The sequence below is a fragment of the Lepidochelys kempii genome, chromosome 10, assembly GCF_965140285.1.
Source record: "Lepidochelys kempii isolate rLepKem1 chromosome 10, rLepKem1.hap1, whole genome shotgun sequence".
NCBI lineage: Eukaryota > Metazoa > Chordata > Testudines > Cheloniidae > Lepidochelys > Lepidochelys kempii.
The window spans coordinates 55299224-55312383 of NC_136389.1; the positions used below are offsets into that span (position 1 = coordinate 55299224).

The 13160-nt window shown below is 42.8% G+C and overlaps 1 protein-coding gene across 9 annotated transcripts in view; it reads right to left on the minus strand.

The window, feature by feature from the left end:
- Positions 1-862: 862 nt before the first annotated feature.
- FAN1 (FANCD2 and FANCI associated nuclease 1) overlaps positions 863-13160 on the minus strand; it is a 43812-nt gene continuing 31514 nt past the window's right edge. For 8 of the 9 annotated variants that reach the window (XM_073303667.2, XM_073303669.2, XM_073303664.2 and 5 more), the window contains 6 exons: positions 10354-10518; positions 9065-9233; positions 7556-7659; positions 5702-5896; positions 3801-3929; positions 904-1457 (listed from right to left, as the gene is read on the minus strand). In XM_073303667.2, the coding sequence (XP_073159768.1) occupies positions 1320-1457; positions 3801-3929; positions 5702-5896; positions 7556-7659; positions 9065-9233; positions 10354-10518 (900 nt within the window). In that variant the 3' untranslated portion in view covers positions 904-1319. Of the gene's footprint in view, positions 1458-3800; positions 3930-5701; positions 5897-7555; positions 7660-9064; positions 9234-10353; positions 10519-13160 lie in introns of all 9 variants that reach the window. The other variant, XM_073303670.2, reaches the window with a different exon arrangement.

Consider the following 13160-nt stretch of genomic DNA (forward strand, 5'->3'; position numbering starts at 1 on the left):
AATAGCGAACACTCATCTCCATTTTTTTACTCCTACACTTAATATAGAAAGTTTATACAGGGGGCTGTATATCTTCTGTTAAAAGCTTAATATTATTCTCTTATTGTATGTCTGTTCTGAGCCTCCACTTAACCTATCCCTTATTTACAGCATTAGGTACTTTAGGGGGAAATAATCACCTTTCAGGGAGTTAATTCTTAGTAAACTGAACATTTGCACTCCCTTGCCCTTCTCCCCATTAGCTAGTGACTCTCAAACTGTTCCATGCATGGAAGTAGGACAGTTGGTGTTGGTCTCATGGGCAAGAATACTTCTTGGCACTTAACTCCAAAAGAGCAGACTTTGGTACTTAAAATGGTTCAATTGGCTGAGCAAAGTGAGACCCTACAGTCAATTTAATCTGTCTGTAAGGTGATAAGCAGTGAACAGTGCCTCTAATCACTTCCAAAAATATCAGGGATTGTTCTAGATCTCAGATAGGGGCTCACTGTATGCTCCTATCACCTGGTGACCAGGCTCATCAGCTTTAAGCAAGTCTGTAATTGTCTATAAATCAAAACTGGTTAATGCGAGCCATTACTACCTTGAAGCATCATCATCATAACCCTAACTCAGCTCTGCTCATTGTCCCACTAATCTACTACTCAAAGATTTATCTCACATGGTACATCATCTAGTGGTGTGTAATTACTAGCTAGCTTTGATTTAGTAAACCAAAAATATCAGTACAGCCATGGAGGTGTAAGGTGGCTGTCTGAGTAATGGAGGTGTGACCTTGAGCTGATTTGCTCATGCACATCTGCCCAAGATGGAAATTGCACATCCATGTAGCATTGTAGATGTACCTCGAGCCAGACAGAAATAAGAAGGGGGGCGGCACAGGTTGGATTGCCGGGAGGTGAAGGATGGAAGGCTTCTCCTCCTGTTTTTCCTATAAAACATGCTTTTGAGTTATAGCAGTTTAGGGCACATTTGATGAAACTCAGACAGCTGAAATATAGGCACAGCTGCCAGATTACCTTTGTTAGTTAAGATCCCCTAAGTCACCTCTGTTCTACTTAGAAGAAAACCATGAATTCTTCTTCCACTTTGGAGACCTGATTTACAGTAAATAAAATCTGTTTGTTCTTTACCAAAACAAGCACATCTTAAGAACTCCATTATTTCCATTGGTCAGGACCTAATTAAAAACACTTATCTAATGTCCTTAGTGGCAGGTGCTTAAAATAGGAGGCAACCATTAGCACATATTCATACTATTTATTTATTTTTTTAAAATAACCACCCCTCCTCTTCCAACATGTTCTAGACAGTTTTATTCAACTGAGGCGTTTACTTTTAGCTCCAACTGCAGCCACGTGACAAACTTCTACAGCAGCTCCCAGCTTCTTCAGTTCACCCAGCCAAATCATCTGTTTGTAGGAGAGGCGATCATTGGGACCCTTAACTTCCACCAGCTGAAATGTTAATGTTAAAAAAAAGCATTAATCTTATGCTTAGGTTTAGTAACTGAAAGCATCAACTAGGCACATAGTACCAGCTGTTTGGATAAGAGCATTTGTACCTTTCACTGTAAGAATGGCTGTTAAGAGGAAGCTGTTGCAGTTTTTAAACAAAATTTGAATGTGTGTTAAAGGAAGGCCATTAATTACAAAAATTAACTTCCAGTGTTTAATCATCAACCTCTGTACATAAGTTGTCTGTTAAAGGACAGTTAGTAACTGGATAGCTAAAGGTAAAAGTGTTACACTAGAAAATCCTATTGGTCAAAGAAACAGACTCTGGGACCTGTGTGTCCTGAACAACCAAGTTAAAGTATTTTATATAATCCACAATTCCTAGGGAACCGCTTCCAGCAGAACAAACAAGGCCTGTCTAGCTGAAGACCAACTTAAAATAGACATATGTTCCTGCAAAGTCCCAGACAGCTGGTTTTTGGAGTGATTCCACACTTAAAAAAGACTCCCACAGCCAGGTTCTGGCCCGTGTCCACTTTTAGTACCTCTTCTCTTGCCCTTTACAAGAAAAGAAATCTTCCTGGTGAATCTGCATGTTTAAAGTTACCATGCAACTTATCCCCTAGCAGCCCAACACATCATTTTCTGCTACAGCTATGCTACTCCAACCTCTGCCCACCCTACCTCAGGGGTGCTTCTCCTAGTTGCATTTTTAGGTTTATCTTCTATAGCAATGCTCTACTACTGGTGGGTAAATGCTATCCTCAGTAAACTGAATAGAACCTAAAACTATACCAAGTAACTTCTAGTTCAAGTAAAGCTTTCCTTACCACTTCTGGGAAGACCAGTTTGGTACAAAAGGAAAGTTTACAATCCACTCCAGTAAGCTCTCCCTCCCTCTCAATTTACTTTTCACAACTGTTAGCCAGCCACCAGGTTCCTTACAAGACAAAATTACATTTACCTTGCCTCTCTCTCTCTCTCTAGTCAAAATGGCTCTAATGTTATATCTGGACAAAACTAAGGCTTTTCAGTACACAGTTCTGGTGGAGGATCCCAGCAGGAAGAGTAAAGGCTTCTGCCACTCTGGCAATAAAGCTTATGGTCAGAAGTTCTTGTTAGGCAGAGGGGCCCTGTACTCATCTGCACAGAAAGATTCATTGGAAGTATTTCAAGACAGCTACTACCAGGCTAATGTGCTTCAGAGGACACAGGGTACTAAGAAGTGTTCACTTCCCTGCTGGTCACCTTTACTCAATCCAGGTGGTGTAGCAGAGCTACAGCACTTACATATAAATAATTGTTCATATGCCACCAGTCTGGAGCGCTGATGGAGTGGTTTTCCTTTAGTATACATACACCTGCAGTGCAGATTATTTGGGGGGAGAGTTTATTACCCACAGTACCTTTTCAGCTATCGTTAAAATTAACTCATAAATCCATACTAATCCATCTGTCTTTATAGCTTTTTTTTTTTTTTTAAGCTCAGGGCTACAGAAATTCAATACAAAGGTGACCCAATAATTCCAGACTGGTGTATGCAGATATCTTTACAAGTAAAAATTCTAGATTAGCAGTGTTGGCAGAAAACAATTAGGTACCCACAGCATGGAGCAGTATGCTTGATAATGAGGTAGTATGAATTTCCACACAACAGGACTAATGCCTACTTCTCCTGCATGTGCACAAACCAGAGCAACAGCACCACGGTCCTGCACTGTAAAGTACGTTCCTTTAATACATGCCCTGCCAAACAGGGCAAGTTCAGCTACCCAGTGTCCCTGGGAAGAACTCTAGCAATGAACATTCTACCCACTCTCGGGTTTTTATTCCTCTGTCCGCCTGGGTGTTCACTGAAGACCTGCGTGTGGGATGGGAGTAAAGTAGCGTTTGATTACATACCACAGTCTGAGTAGAAGCTGCAGAACACGCAGAGCTATAGTCAGCAGTATGTGTAGCACGACCTGACCTCTCAACATTACTACATTGAAATTACTGCAAAGCAATCATGTGTGGCCTCTGAACCATTTGGCATTCATCCACAGAGACCTACTTGGTCATTTAGTGCTGGCTCTCTTCCAACTAATAAACTTCATTAAAAGGCACGCTAAGATGACATCAATATTTTCCATATAAGCAATTGCTACAGTGTTATGCCAAGCTAGTGCACAGGTCTATGAATAGCCTGTGGGCCACAATACACAAAAGGTTTGAAGACTCCTGCTATGACAGATGGAAGCTTTTCTTTTACTTCCATGCCATTTAGGATCAACTGAGTATTTCAGTTTAAGTTCAGGGGAATATCCCTAGTATGCTGCTTTCATGCCAAAGACAGGAACATACCTTGAAGCAGTGCTCTTGTGTACTCCACACGACTAGGTCAGGAAGACCCCCTCTGCAATGGCGCAGATCTTTGGAGAGCCTCCTACATACACCACTTAGAAAAGGTCCCCCAAAGCAAGACACTAGACTCTGCAAGTACATTAATAAAGAAGTGTCTTTATCTTGCCATTTCCAGTCTTGCAAAAGTAAGCCAACTTTATGCCATTTCTCTGATTTCTTCTTTGCCATTTGCTTAACACACCTCACATACTCCCTGCAACTAGCCTCCTCCGACATTCCCAGCTTTGGTACAGGAAAACTGGCAACAGGGTCAAAGAGTACTTCTATGGGCAGGGTTACACTACTGCGGTAAATCAATCTAAGTTACTCAACTGAAGTCGACATAGTTAGATCCACTTACTGCAGTGGCTACATTGCACTGTGTCGACAGGAGAGCACCTCCCATCGATGGAGTACACAAATCAATGGGAAAGTACTCTCCCATTGATTTAGTGTGTCTTCACCAGACTCGCTAAATCAACATTCGCTACATCAATTTCAACAGAGCCGATCTCATACATGTAGACATGCCCTAAGGACCAAAACAGAACACTGGTCTAAGCACTAGCTTAAGACTTGGGGGACCTAGATTGCCACAGAATTCCAGTGTGACTTTGAGCAAGTTGCTTAGTGCCTCGGATCCCCATTTGTCAGATGGAAATAACAGCACTTCCCTAACTTACTGGGGTGAACACTAAGTATTGAGGTGCTCAGATACTATTGCAATGGGAGCCATCCAAGTCCCTAGATGGCTAGACACAATTGTGACTTAACACTAAGGGCTGGATTCACAAATGGAATCTCTCTCTGGCCCAGTGTTGAAGCTGTTTCACTGTGGATAAATAATGAAAGAATCATTGGACCAGATTGAGAGAGAGCAAGCATGAGGATGACACTACAGGCTGATGGTTAGCACACTCAGCTGGGAGGTGGGAGACCCAGGATCCAGTGCCCTTCTCCAAGGACTTTTTAAAATTATTATTGCAAAGGGGAACAGCTTCAACAGGAGAGACTGAGGGAGCCCCTCATCAGAATATCCCATAGTTCAGTGGTTAGAGCACTCACTTGGAGGGTTTCTGAGTAGCAGCCGTGTTAGTCTATATTCGCAAAAAGAAAAGGAGTACTTGTGGCACCTTGGAGACTAACAAATTTATTTGAGCATAAGCTTTCATGAGCTACAGCTCACTTCATCGGATGCATGGAGGGGTGACATCACTTGGAGGGGTGACAGATACTTACTGAAATCCCTTCTTGTCCTCAGGTGGGAGGGAGACTTGACCCAGGTGAGTACCCTAACCAAAGTTATGGGGGAGGTGGATCTCCCCACTGCCCCGCTTTTTGCCAAAACAGCACAGGGTCTAAACGCCCTGAGAAGGTTCCCCCGTGAGAATCCCAAGCTGAGGAAGGTGCCTCCCTGCAGCTCAAATTTAGGCACCTATCTCCAAGAGGAGTGGGGCTTAGCACACTTCTCTCCCCTTGACATCCCTCATTGGCTGGCTTATGCGAGAAGCCACCCAGTATGCTGACTTTTGCGAATCCTATTCTGAGATGCCTTCCTCCGCCCCCACTCATTGTATAAGAGCCTAGGCACTGAACTCAGGCTTTGTGAATCCCAGTGATGGTGTTTTCCACAGTATGCATCTGATGAAGTGAGCTGTAGCTCACGAAAGCTTATGCTCAAATAAATTGGTTAGTCTCTAAGGTGCCACAAGTACTCCTTTTCTTTTTGCAAATACAGACTAACACGGCTGTTACTCTGAAACCTAGGTATCTAAAAGTTAGGCATGGGCATACTCGGGGTCACCAGGCCTGGTTCCTTAATGAATCTAGGCCTAAGTGTGATAAGATGTTTGCTATTTTACCTGAGCCTGCTGGAGGGAAGTAAACCGGTCCCAACTAACTAGTGCTGCTGCTTTTCCCTCTTGAGCATTCCAGACATTGGCAATCATCTCTTTCAGGGTCTCTGAGGAAGCTGCGTACAGTAGCTGGAGTCTAGATTCAATGGCATCCCTCCTCTTCTCATAGAAGCTGTCAGTATACAAATCCAGGGGGAAGGCCTGTATGGAAATGGAAACACACTCCTCAGTAGCTGGAGTCTGACAATTCAAGGGCACTTGGAGAAATGGAGATTCTGAAATTGTAAATGCTCTGTTTTGAATATTGGGCTACAATTTAACTTGCAGGTTTAAGAGAAGTAATTTAAAAACACAGCAGTCATCGAAATCTTGATTTAATGGAATAGGTTACACTTGCACTTACACATTTAAGATTACTGCACCAAACACTAGCCACATTCAAGAGCCTACCTAACATACTGGCCTAATGAACCACAGCATTTAATTAATAAAGAAGAGTTATTTCTAGGATCTTGCTAATTTAGCAATGTTTAACCTAAGAGGCTCCCCTTTTACCCATACATACCTCAAGGTCCCCAAGAGTAGCGAAGAACCTGGGGCCCCTATTGGTACTACTAAACCGTTCAGGGTAATAGTCTGCACCAAGAATGTAGACACAGAAGAAAATTTTCCCCCTTGAAATGAGTGACAAAGAAAATGACAGTCTGGGGAACATGCATTTCCAGAAAGTGTATTGAAATGTCAAACATCACTACAGTCTGCATGGCACCGTGCCAGTCCATAAGATGGGGAGAGAGCAATGGTTCTATTTTTCTGTCTGCAGAGAGAACAAAGGCTCTACAGAATAGATGGTTTTTCAAGCAGAAAACTCCCAGCTCCCATATTCTCAGAGTTCCCTCCCCCTATCAGTTGCCCATCTAGTCTCTCATCCATGTGCTCGCTGCATAGTGATGATGACTGAAGTTTGGATTTCTGATTCACACTTTCAGAGCACTTCAGAGATCTGGATTTCAATCTTACTCCCTTTGCCGCTGCATGTGAGCTCAGAGCACAGTGTAGGAACCAGAAGCAGGGAAGGAAGAATAAAAGACGGGGGGAGAGGTGAGCGTTCAACCTCTTCTCTGCTGAGGCATGAGTCTCCTGCCACCTTTAAGCTGCATTAACAAATGAAACTTGCTACACAAAGGGCCAGGTACAAAAACGCTAAACAGACAGCGCTGTGTTTGGTTAAATCCTGAGACATCCTGGTTATAAGCAGGTTCTGAGAGTTTGTTTTTTTTTAATTGGGAATGATGTGTGTATAATAAGATTAATTTTATAAAAGGGAATGGATTTATGAAGGGATGAGCTTCAGTAGAGTCTAAGTATTGAGGAAAGGAACACTGGCAGAAATCATCGAAACTCACACAGACCACTCACTCACTCTATGTATGTTTGCACTAAGTTAGAATCATGAAATTTGGTATATTCACATATCTGCCTCTGAACTCAAAGAAAAGCTGACTTCCCGTCAGAGGTCACCAAAAGATTAATTTCTAAGGTTTCAAGCATTCTATGGCCTTACATATGTATTAGAGGGCATGAGGCCTCCACTCTGGACAAATGATGAACATCAAAGGTCTTCAGTTCTAGTCAGATTTTAGTCAAGAACAATCACCAACGGTAAGTGAATGCTGCACACTAACTGTGCCTGCCAGGGCAAACTACTATCAACTAGCAATGAAGAACATTTCAGTAACAGGATACAACCTGCCATCAGATAAAACACTGTGAATCTAGAACAGACTTTAATAGATGTTTATCATAATTATCTCTTTTTAAACAAACCTTTGGATAGAGAAAAATACCCTTCACAAATACCTGATAAGAATTTCTGAAAACATCTGGTATGCCATCCATGAAAATAATGTCCCACATTAGAAGGCTATAGAGTGTACTAAACGTGGACCCTTCTCCATGAATCCCTGAAGGACAAAAATCACATTCAGATTTTCAGTCATGGAAACAAAGATATGCACATTTCAATCTCTGAGTAGTTAAAGCAACCTCACCTGAAATACAGAATAAAATGTTTAGCAAGAGCAAAGTATCATGTTCAGGATTACACATACACGCTATCAACAGACACTAACACTAAACAAAATGTAGTAAAATGCATTTTAATGGCATTGATATCACTTTCACAATTTCCTAAGGGTCTTTGTTTAATGCCAATATAATTGACTAAAAAAATTTAATCAAGGCAAGACCCTTTTGAAGGTTACCAAATAACTACATTTTGGACATTTCAAAGCCTTAAGAATCTTGTCTATTACCCAAAACAAGCTACACCGAAGGTTGGCTGCTCCACTCCATTTTAAAGGGGATTTCAAGGAAGTTTAGTTTCATGGCTGTCAGCACACACTATCTTCGTGTAGACAAGAGTAGGGAATCTGGCAACACCCACTAATACACCATGTAGCATGCATGATGTCACTTGCTGCTCCACCATTCTCTATAACTTCCTCACTGATTCACTGGTCCAACAAATGCTTCACTTGGTTCCCCACTCCATTGTTTGGATCTCTGGCTATGATGAGAGTTTTTACAAAGCCTGACTTCTTGGTTCTCCACTAAGACACAATATTTTTAATGGCTGCCTACTCTGTTATACTACACTCAGATTTTTAGTGCCAAGATACAGATAAAACAACAAAAAGATTACTAGTCCCCTAATCCTTCTGAAACTGTGGGGATTATGGTAAATTTCACAAAGTTATGAGCAACTGAAAACAGAATAAAGGAATCTGTTATGTGACATTAACTAAAGCAGTTGCTGATGCTCTTGCTATAACAGAAGTATGTATGTCTACTGTTAATTGCAGTGACCCTGAAATGCCAGAAGACTAGGAAGAGATGATCATCTAGTCTAGATAATCATAATGGGATGTCTATAAAATCCTTTTCTATACAATTTCCTCAGTGGCACTCTTGCTCCTGCTGGCACTCAGTCACTTACAGTTACAGCTTTTGGAATCCCGAACTCCTACACATGCGTGAATTACACTATTTTAAGTAAAAGCCTATTGATCTGAAAGACAAGATGAGAAACTTCCAATGCACTGGGAGATCTAGAAAGATAAAGGAATATTTTTTTTCCATTTCAAAACGGCAACTGGGATGTGGAGGAGAAAAGGAATCAAAGTCCAGGAGAAAGGCTCTAAAGTCCAATTTCCAGCTACTTTTAGGAAGGAAAAAAAATCAGCACCGTTTCACTGACTTTCAAACAATGGGAGCATTAACTGCTAAAACTGGGTTAAAAGACTCTTTGTTGCTGATACTCCATTCCTTAACATTATTGCATTGGCATAAGAGAATTGTTACTATTACCCTGATCAAAGCCATTCTGTCTGTAATGCGTTAATGCCAGCTCCTCAACTGAACACATGATTGTGGACAGAGTGAAGTCTTCTCCTTCCTCTTGATCATCATCGTCCTCTACTAGAAACACAGATTTTCCCACCCCTGTCTGGGGACACATTTTTCCTTTGATTGTAACCTGAATACATCAAAACAGCTAGTTAATATCCAATATTAAAGGTGAACAGCCTTATTTAAGTATCTTTACCTCTACTAAGGGATACACAGCTCCCTAGCACTGCTTTTACAAAGAGACACAAACTTCCAAAAAACAAGTGAAATATTGGTCAGCTAAAAATAAAGAATTCATAGTTTAAGCTGCCATTTTCTGGACAGCCATTTGCTAATGGAGTCAATTTTTGGATGACAAAATCAGACTGAAATGGCAAATGTTCATAAAGGAACCACACTAGCACAGCTTGTGAGTTGAAGGGAATGTCAGAAGTCAGGATACAGGGTAGACTCCTGTCCCAAGTGAAGTCAATGACAAACCTTCCACTAATTTCACCAGGGACAGGATTTCACCCATAATATCTAGCAGGTTGCACACACAAAAAGCATTTAACTATGAAGTTAATCAAGAAGTAAATTCCTGCTCATCTTCTTGGCAAAATTTCCCAAAATCAAATATTAACACACCATGGGACTGATCCTTGCCCACTGAATACTGACGTACACCTGTGTACAATAGGTGTGATGTCCTACCACTATGGTTTGGTGTGCTTTACACGCACTGTGAACAGGTGTAAATGACTACACAGGGCAGGGGAGAATGAAGCATAATAATATCCATTCTAATGTAGAAGTTCCTGCCTCCAGTGGATCACAAACCTGATTCTACCAGTCCTGCATTCTCACAAGCCCTTCAAAGAGGGCGAATAAACCCCCAATGAAGTTGGTAATATCTACCCGCATGTTACATATGGAAAACTGAGGCCCAGTGAGATTAAAAGTCATTCAGTAAGTCAGAAGCACAGTCTGGAAGGGAGCCCAGGAAACTTCTGGACACAGACAGCAACGTTTTATAGCTTTACTGGTAAGCTGGGTCAGATCTACAGTTAGTATAAATCAGCACAGCTTCACTGAAATCAGTGGAGCTCTGCTGATTTATACCAGTTGAGGGCTGGGCCCATTGTGTTACAGAGTATGTAATACAAATGCAGTGAAGTACACACACACACAGTTTCCAGCATTACCATCCCAGTCAGAAGGAAAAGACTGCTGGAATTGGTAGGTTCTCAGGAACCAGTTTAACTCACATGTGTAACATCTTCCACAGTTATGACAGGCAGCTCCTGAAAGAGGCTCCTGAACTTCTTGCAGCTTGGTGAGTCTCTCAATCGCAGTGCACGTTGGTAGAGAGAGAGTCGATGGCCTGTGCGCACAAATGGATCTGACAGCCCTTTTCTAATGCACTCAATAGCCTAGGAACGAAGAAGATTTCAGGTAATGACCTGGGAAGAATATATGAGTCTATTTCTACTGAGCCTTAGGGAACATCTTATTTAAAGAGCACAAAGAAGGAAAGCAACAGAGAATAAAGAATGGTGTTAAAGGGGAATCTATTTCCTTTCTTACTCTTATTATACTGAAGAAACTCCTTTTAAGTGATATTTTGCACCAGCAAAATAGCAGAAGACAGTTTTAGAGTTACTAGAGTTACTCCCCATTTACACAAGTGAAACACGAAACTAAAATCTTCCCAAAAGAGTACTTGGAAATGATAACTTCTATTCTGTAAATGGATGCAATTAGAATGAAATATTTTAAGTGTCTAATACTTAATTCAAAAACTAAACTAAAAATGCTCATGCCATATACTTTTGACAAAGAAAAAATGTGGCCAGGCTTTTCCCCCACCACCCTAAACCACTGCAACGCACTTAAATGTACCAGCTAAGCAAACAACGACCTGGAGAGAATCAAAGTAATCCATTCAGAGTAAGTGGCGGGCAGGAACGAAGAGGTGGGTGCCACTGAACATGCAGGATTTAATGCATATAAGTCTTGATTCCCAGCATTGCTATCTGGTAGTAGCAGCCAGTTAATCTGGGCCAATTTTTCAACAAGGTGACCCAGCTATTTTAACAGCAGTTTAATTCAAGAACAGGTATGCTAGCTCATGGTGCAAATATATGGAGGGTAAAACTGAGCCCAGCATAGGCCCTCTGCACTACTTCAGTCTTACGAATGGAAAGATGGTCTGAAGGTTGAGGCACTAAATTGAGACTTAGGAGAACAACTGATGCATCCGATGAAGTGAGCTGTAGCTCACGAAAGCTCATGCTCAAATAAATTGGTTAGTCTCTAAGGTGCTACAAGTACTCCTTTTCTTTTTAGCAGAACTTGGCTCTGCCACAGACTTTCTGTGTGACTGTGGGCAAGGTACTTCATACTTCTAAGGGCATGGCTACACTTGCAGATGTAGAGCGCTTTGAGTTAAACCAGCCTTCGCAGAGTGCAGTAAGGAAAGCGCTGCAATCTGTCCACAATGACAGCTACAAGCACACTGGCATGACCACATTAGCAGCTCTTGCAACAGCCACAGAGAGCAGTGCATTGTGATGGATATCCCAGCATGCAAGTGGCTGCAACGTGCTTTTCAAATGATGGGGTGGGGGTGGAGTGTGACAGGGAGTGTGTTGTGTGTAGGGGGGGGAGAGAGAGTGGGTTTTTGGGGGGCTGAGAGAATGTCAGCATGCTGTCTTGTAAGTTCACATAGCAGCAGACCCCGCTCACTGCCTCCTTCCCTCACACACAGCATTCCACACTAATGATTGCTTTGTCTCGGAGCAGATAAGCAGCCGGCTGTCAGAAACAGAGCTTTCAAAGAGCACATCCGCATTCCTGCAGCGATTCCAAAACAACGACAAGAGTGGCCACTTGACTTAAGGGGATTATGGGATGTTTCCAGAAGCTGATCAGAGTGCAGTAATGCAACACCTCGTTCACACTGATGCCCAGGTGTTTCAGCCAAGGCGTACCAAGTGTTAATCTTCTTGCCGAGGTGGAGCACCAGGAGCGTGCTAGCCGTGGAGTCAGAGCACTTTACGTGCCTTGCCAGTGTGGACGGGTAGCGAACTAGGGTGCCCAGGGCTGCTTTAATGCGCTCTAACTTGCAAGCGTAGGCAAGCCCGCAAGCCTCACTCAGTTCTCATGTAAAATGGGAACACTAATGTTTCCTTTCTCACACCTTCTATTTGTCTTATATTATTTAAACTGTAAACTATTCAGGGCAGAGACTCTCTCTTACTATGTGTATATATAGTGCCTAGCAAAATTGGACACTGATGAAAGTCAGGATTTGTAGGAGCAACTATAACACAAACAACAACAGATCAGCTGCCAGGCAGCTACAGCCAGTCTCAGCTCCATCTGCAAACCAGGGAGAGAGATTTTGCACCAGCTCTGAGTGGGCTGATGCAGATGGGGTAGGAGAAGGGCAACTGGGTCACACTCAGACTTTGTCTACACTGTGGCAGCACGGAGGATATGTGTAGCTCCAAGCTGCAGTGAACAGCAGGCTGCATCCACGCTGCAATGTGTAGCTATACACATCAGCAAAAATCTCGGGGGGGGGGAGGGAGGAGGGCAGGAGGGAAAGGCTCTCACAGCAGGGAGCTGCAAATCCTTTCTCCACTGCCTCCCCTTGTCAGAGCGTTTCCCACGCCTATCAGCGGGGAGGCAGCAGGACACTAAACTGCTAAAAACAGTGTAGGCGAGGCGGCGCTGCTGCTGCACACAGAGAGCCATGTAGTGTATATACCTCAAGGTTATGGTGTGTCTTCACTCGCCAAAGCAGTGCCTCACCAGCTACACTGCTATGTATATCATTGCTGGGGGTGGGAGGGTGCCGTGCATGTATTCTTCACCCCACCGTAAATGTAGACGTAGCCTTAGGGGGCTGAGCCACAAAATTTGGAGCACACAGACTTCTGCTGCTGGCTGCTTTACCACAGTGATGTCTCATGCACCAATAGCAGCACCTGCTTACTGAAAGTAGGTGGAAGTCAAAGGAAGACCCAGACCTGCAAATTGGTGCCACTGGTTCCACCACAGTCTGCTG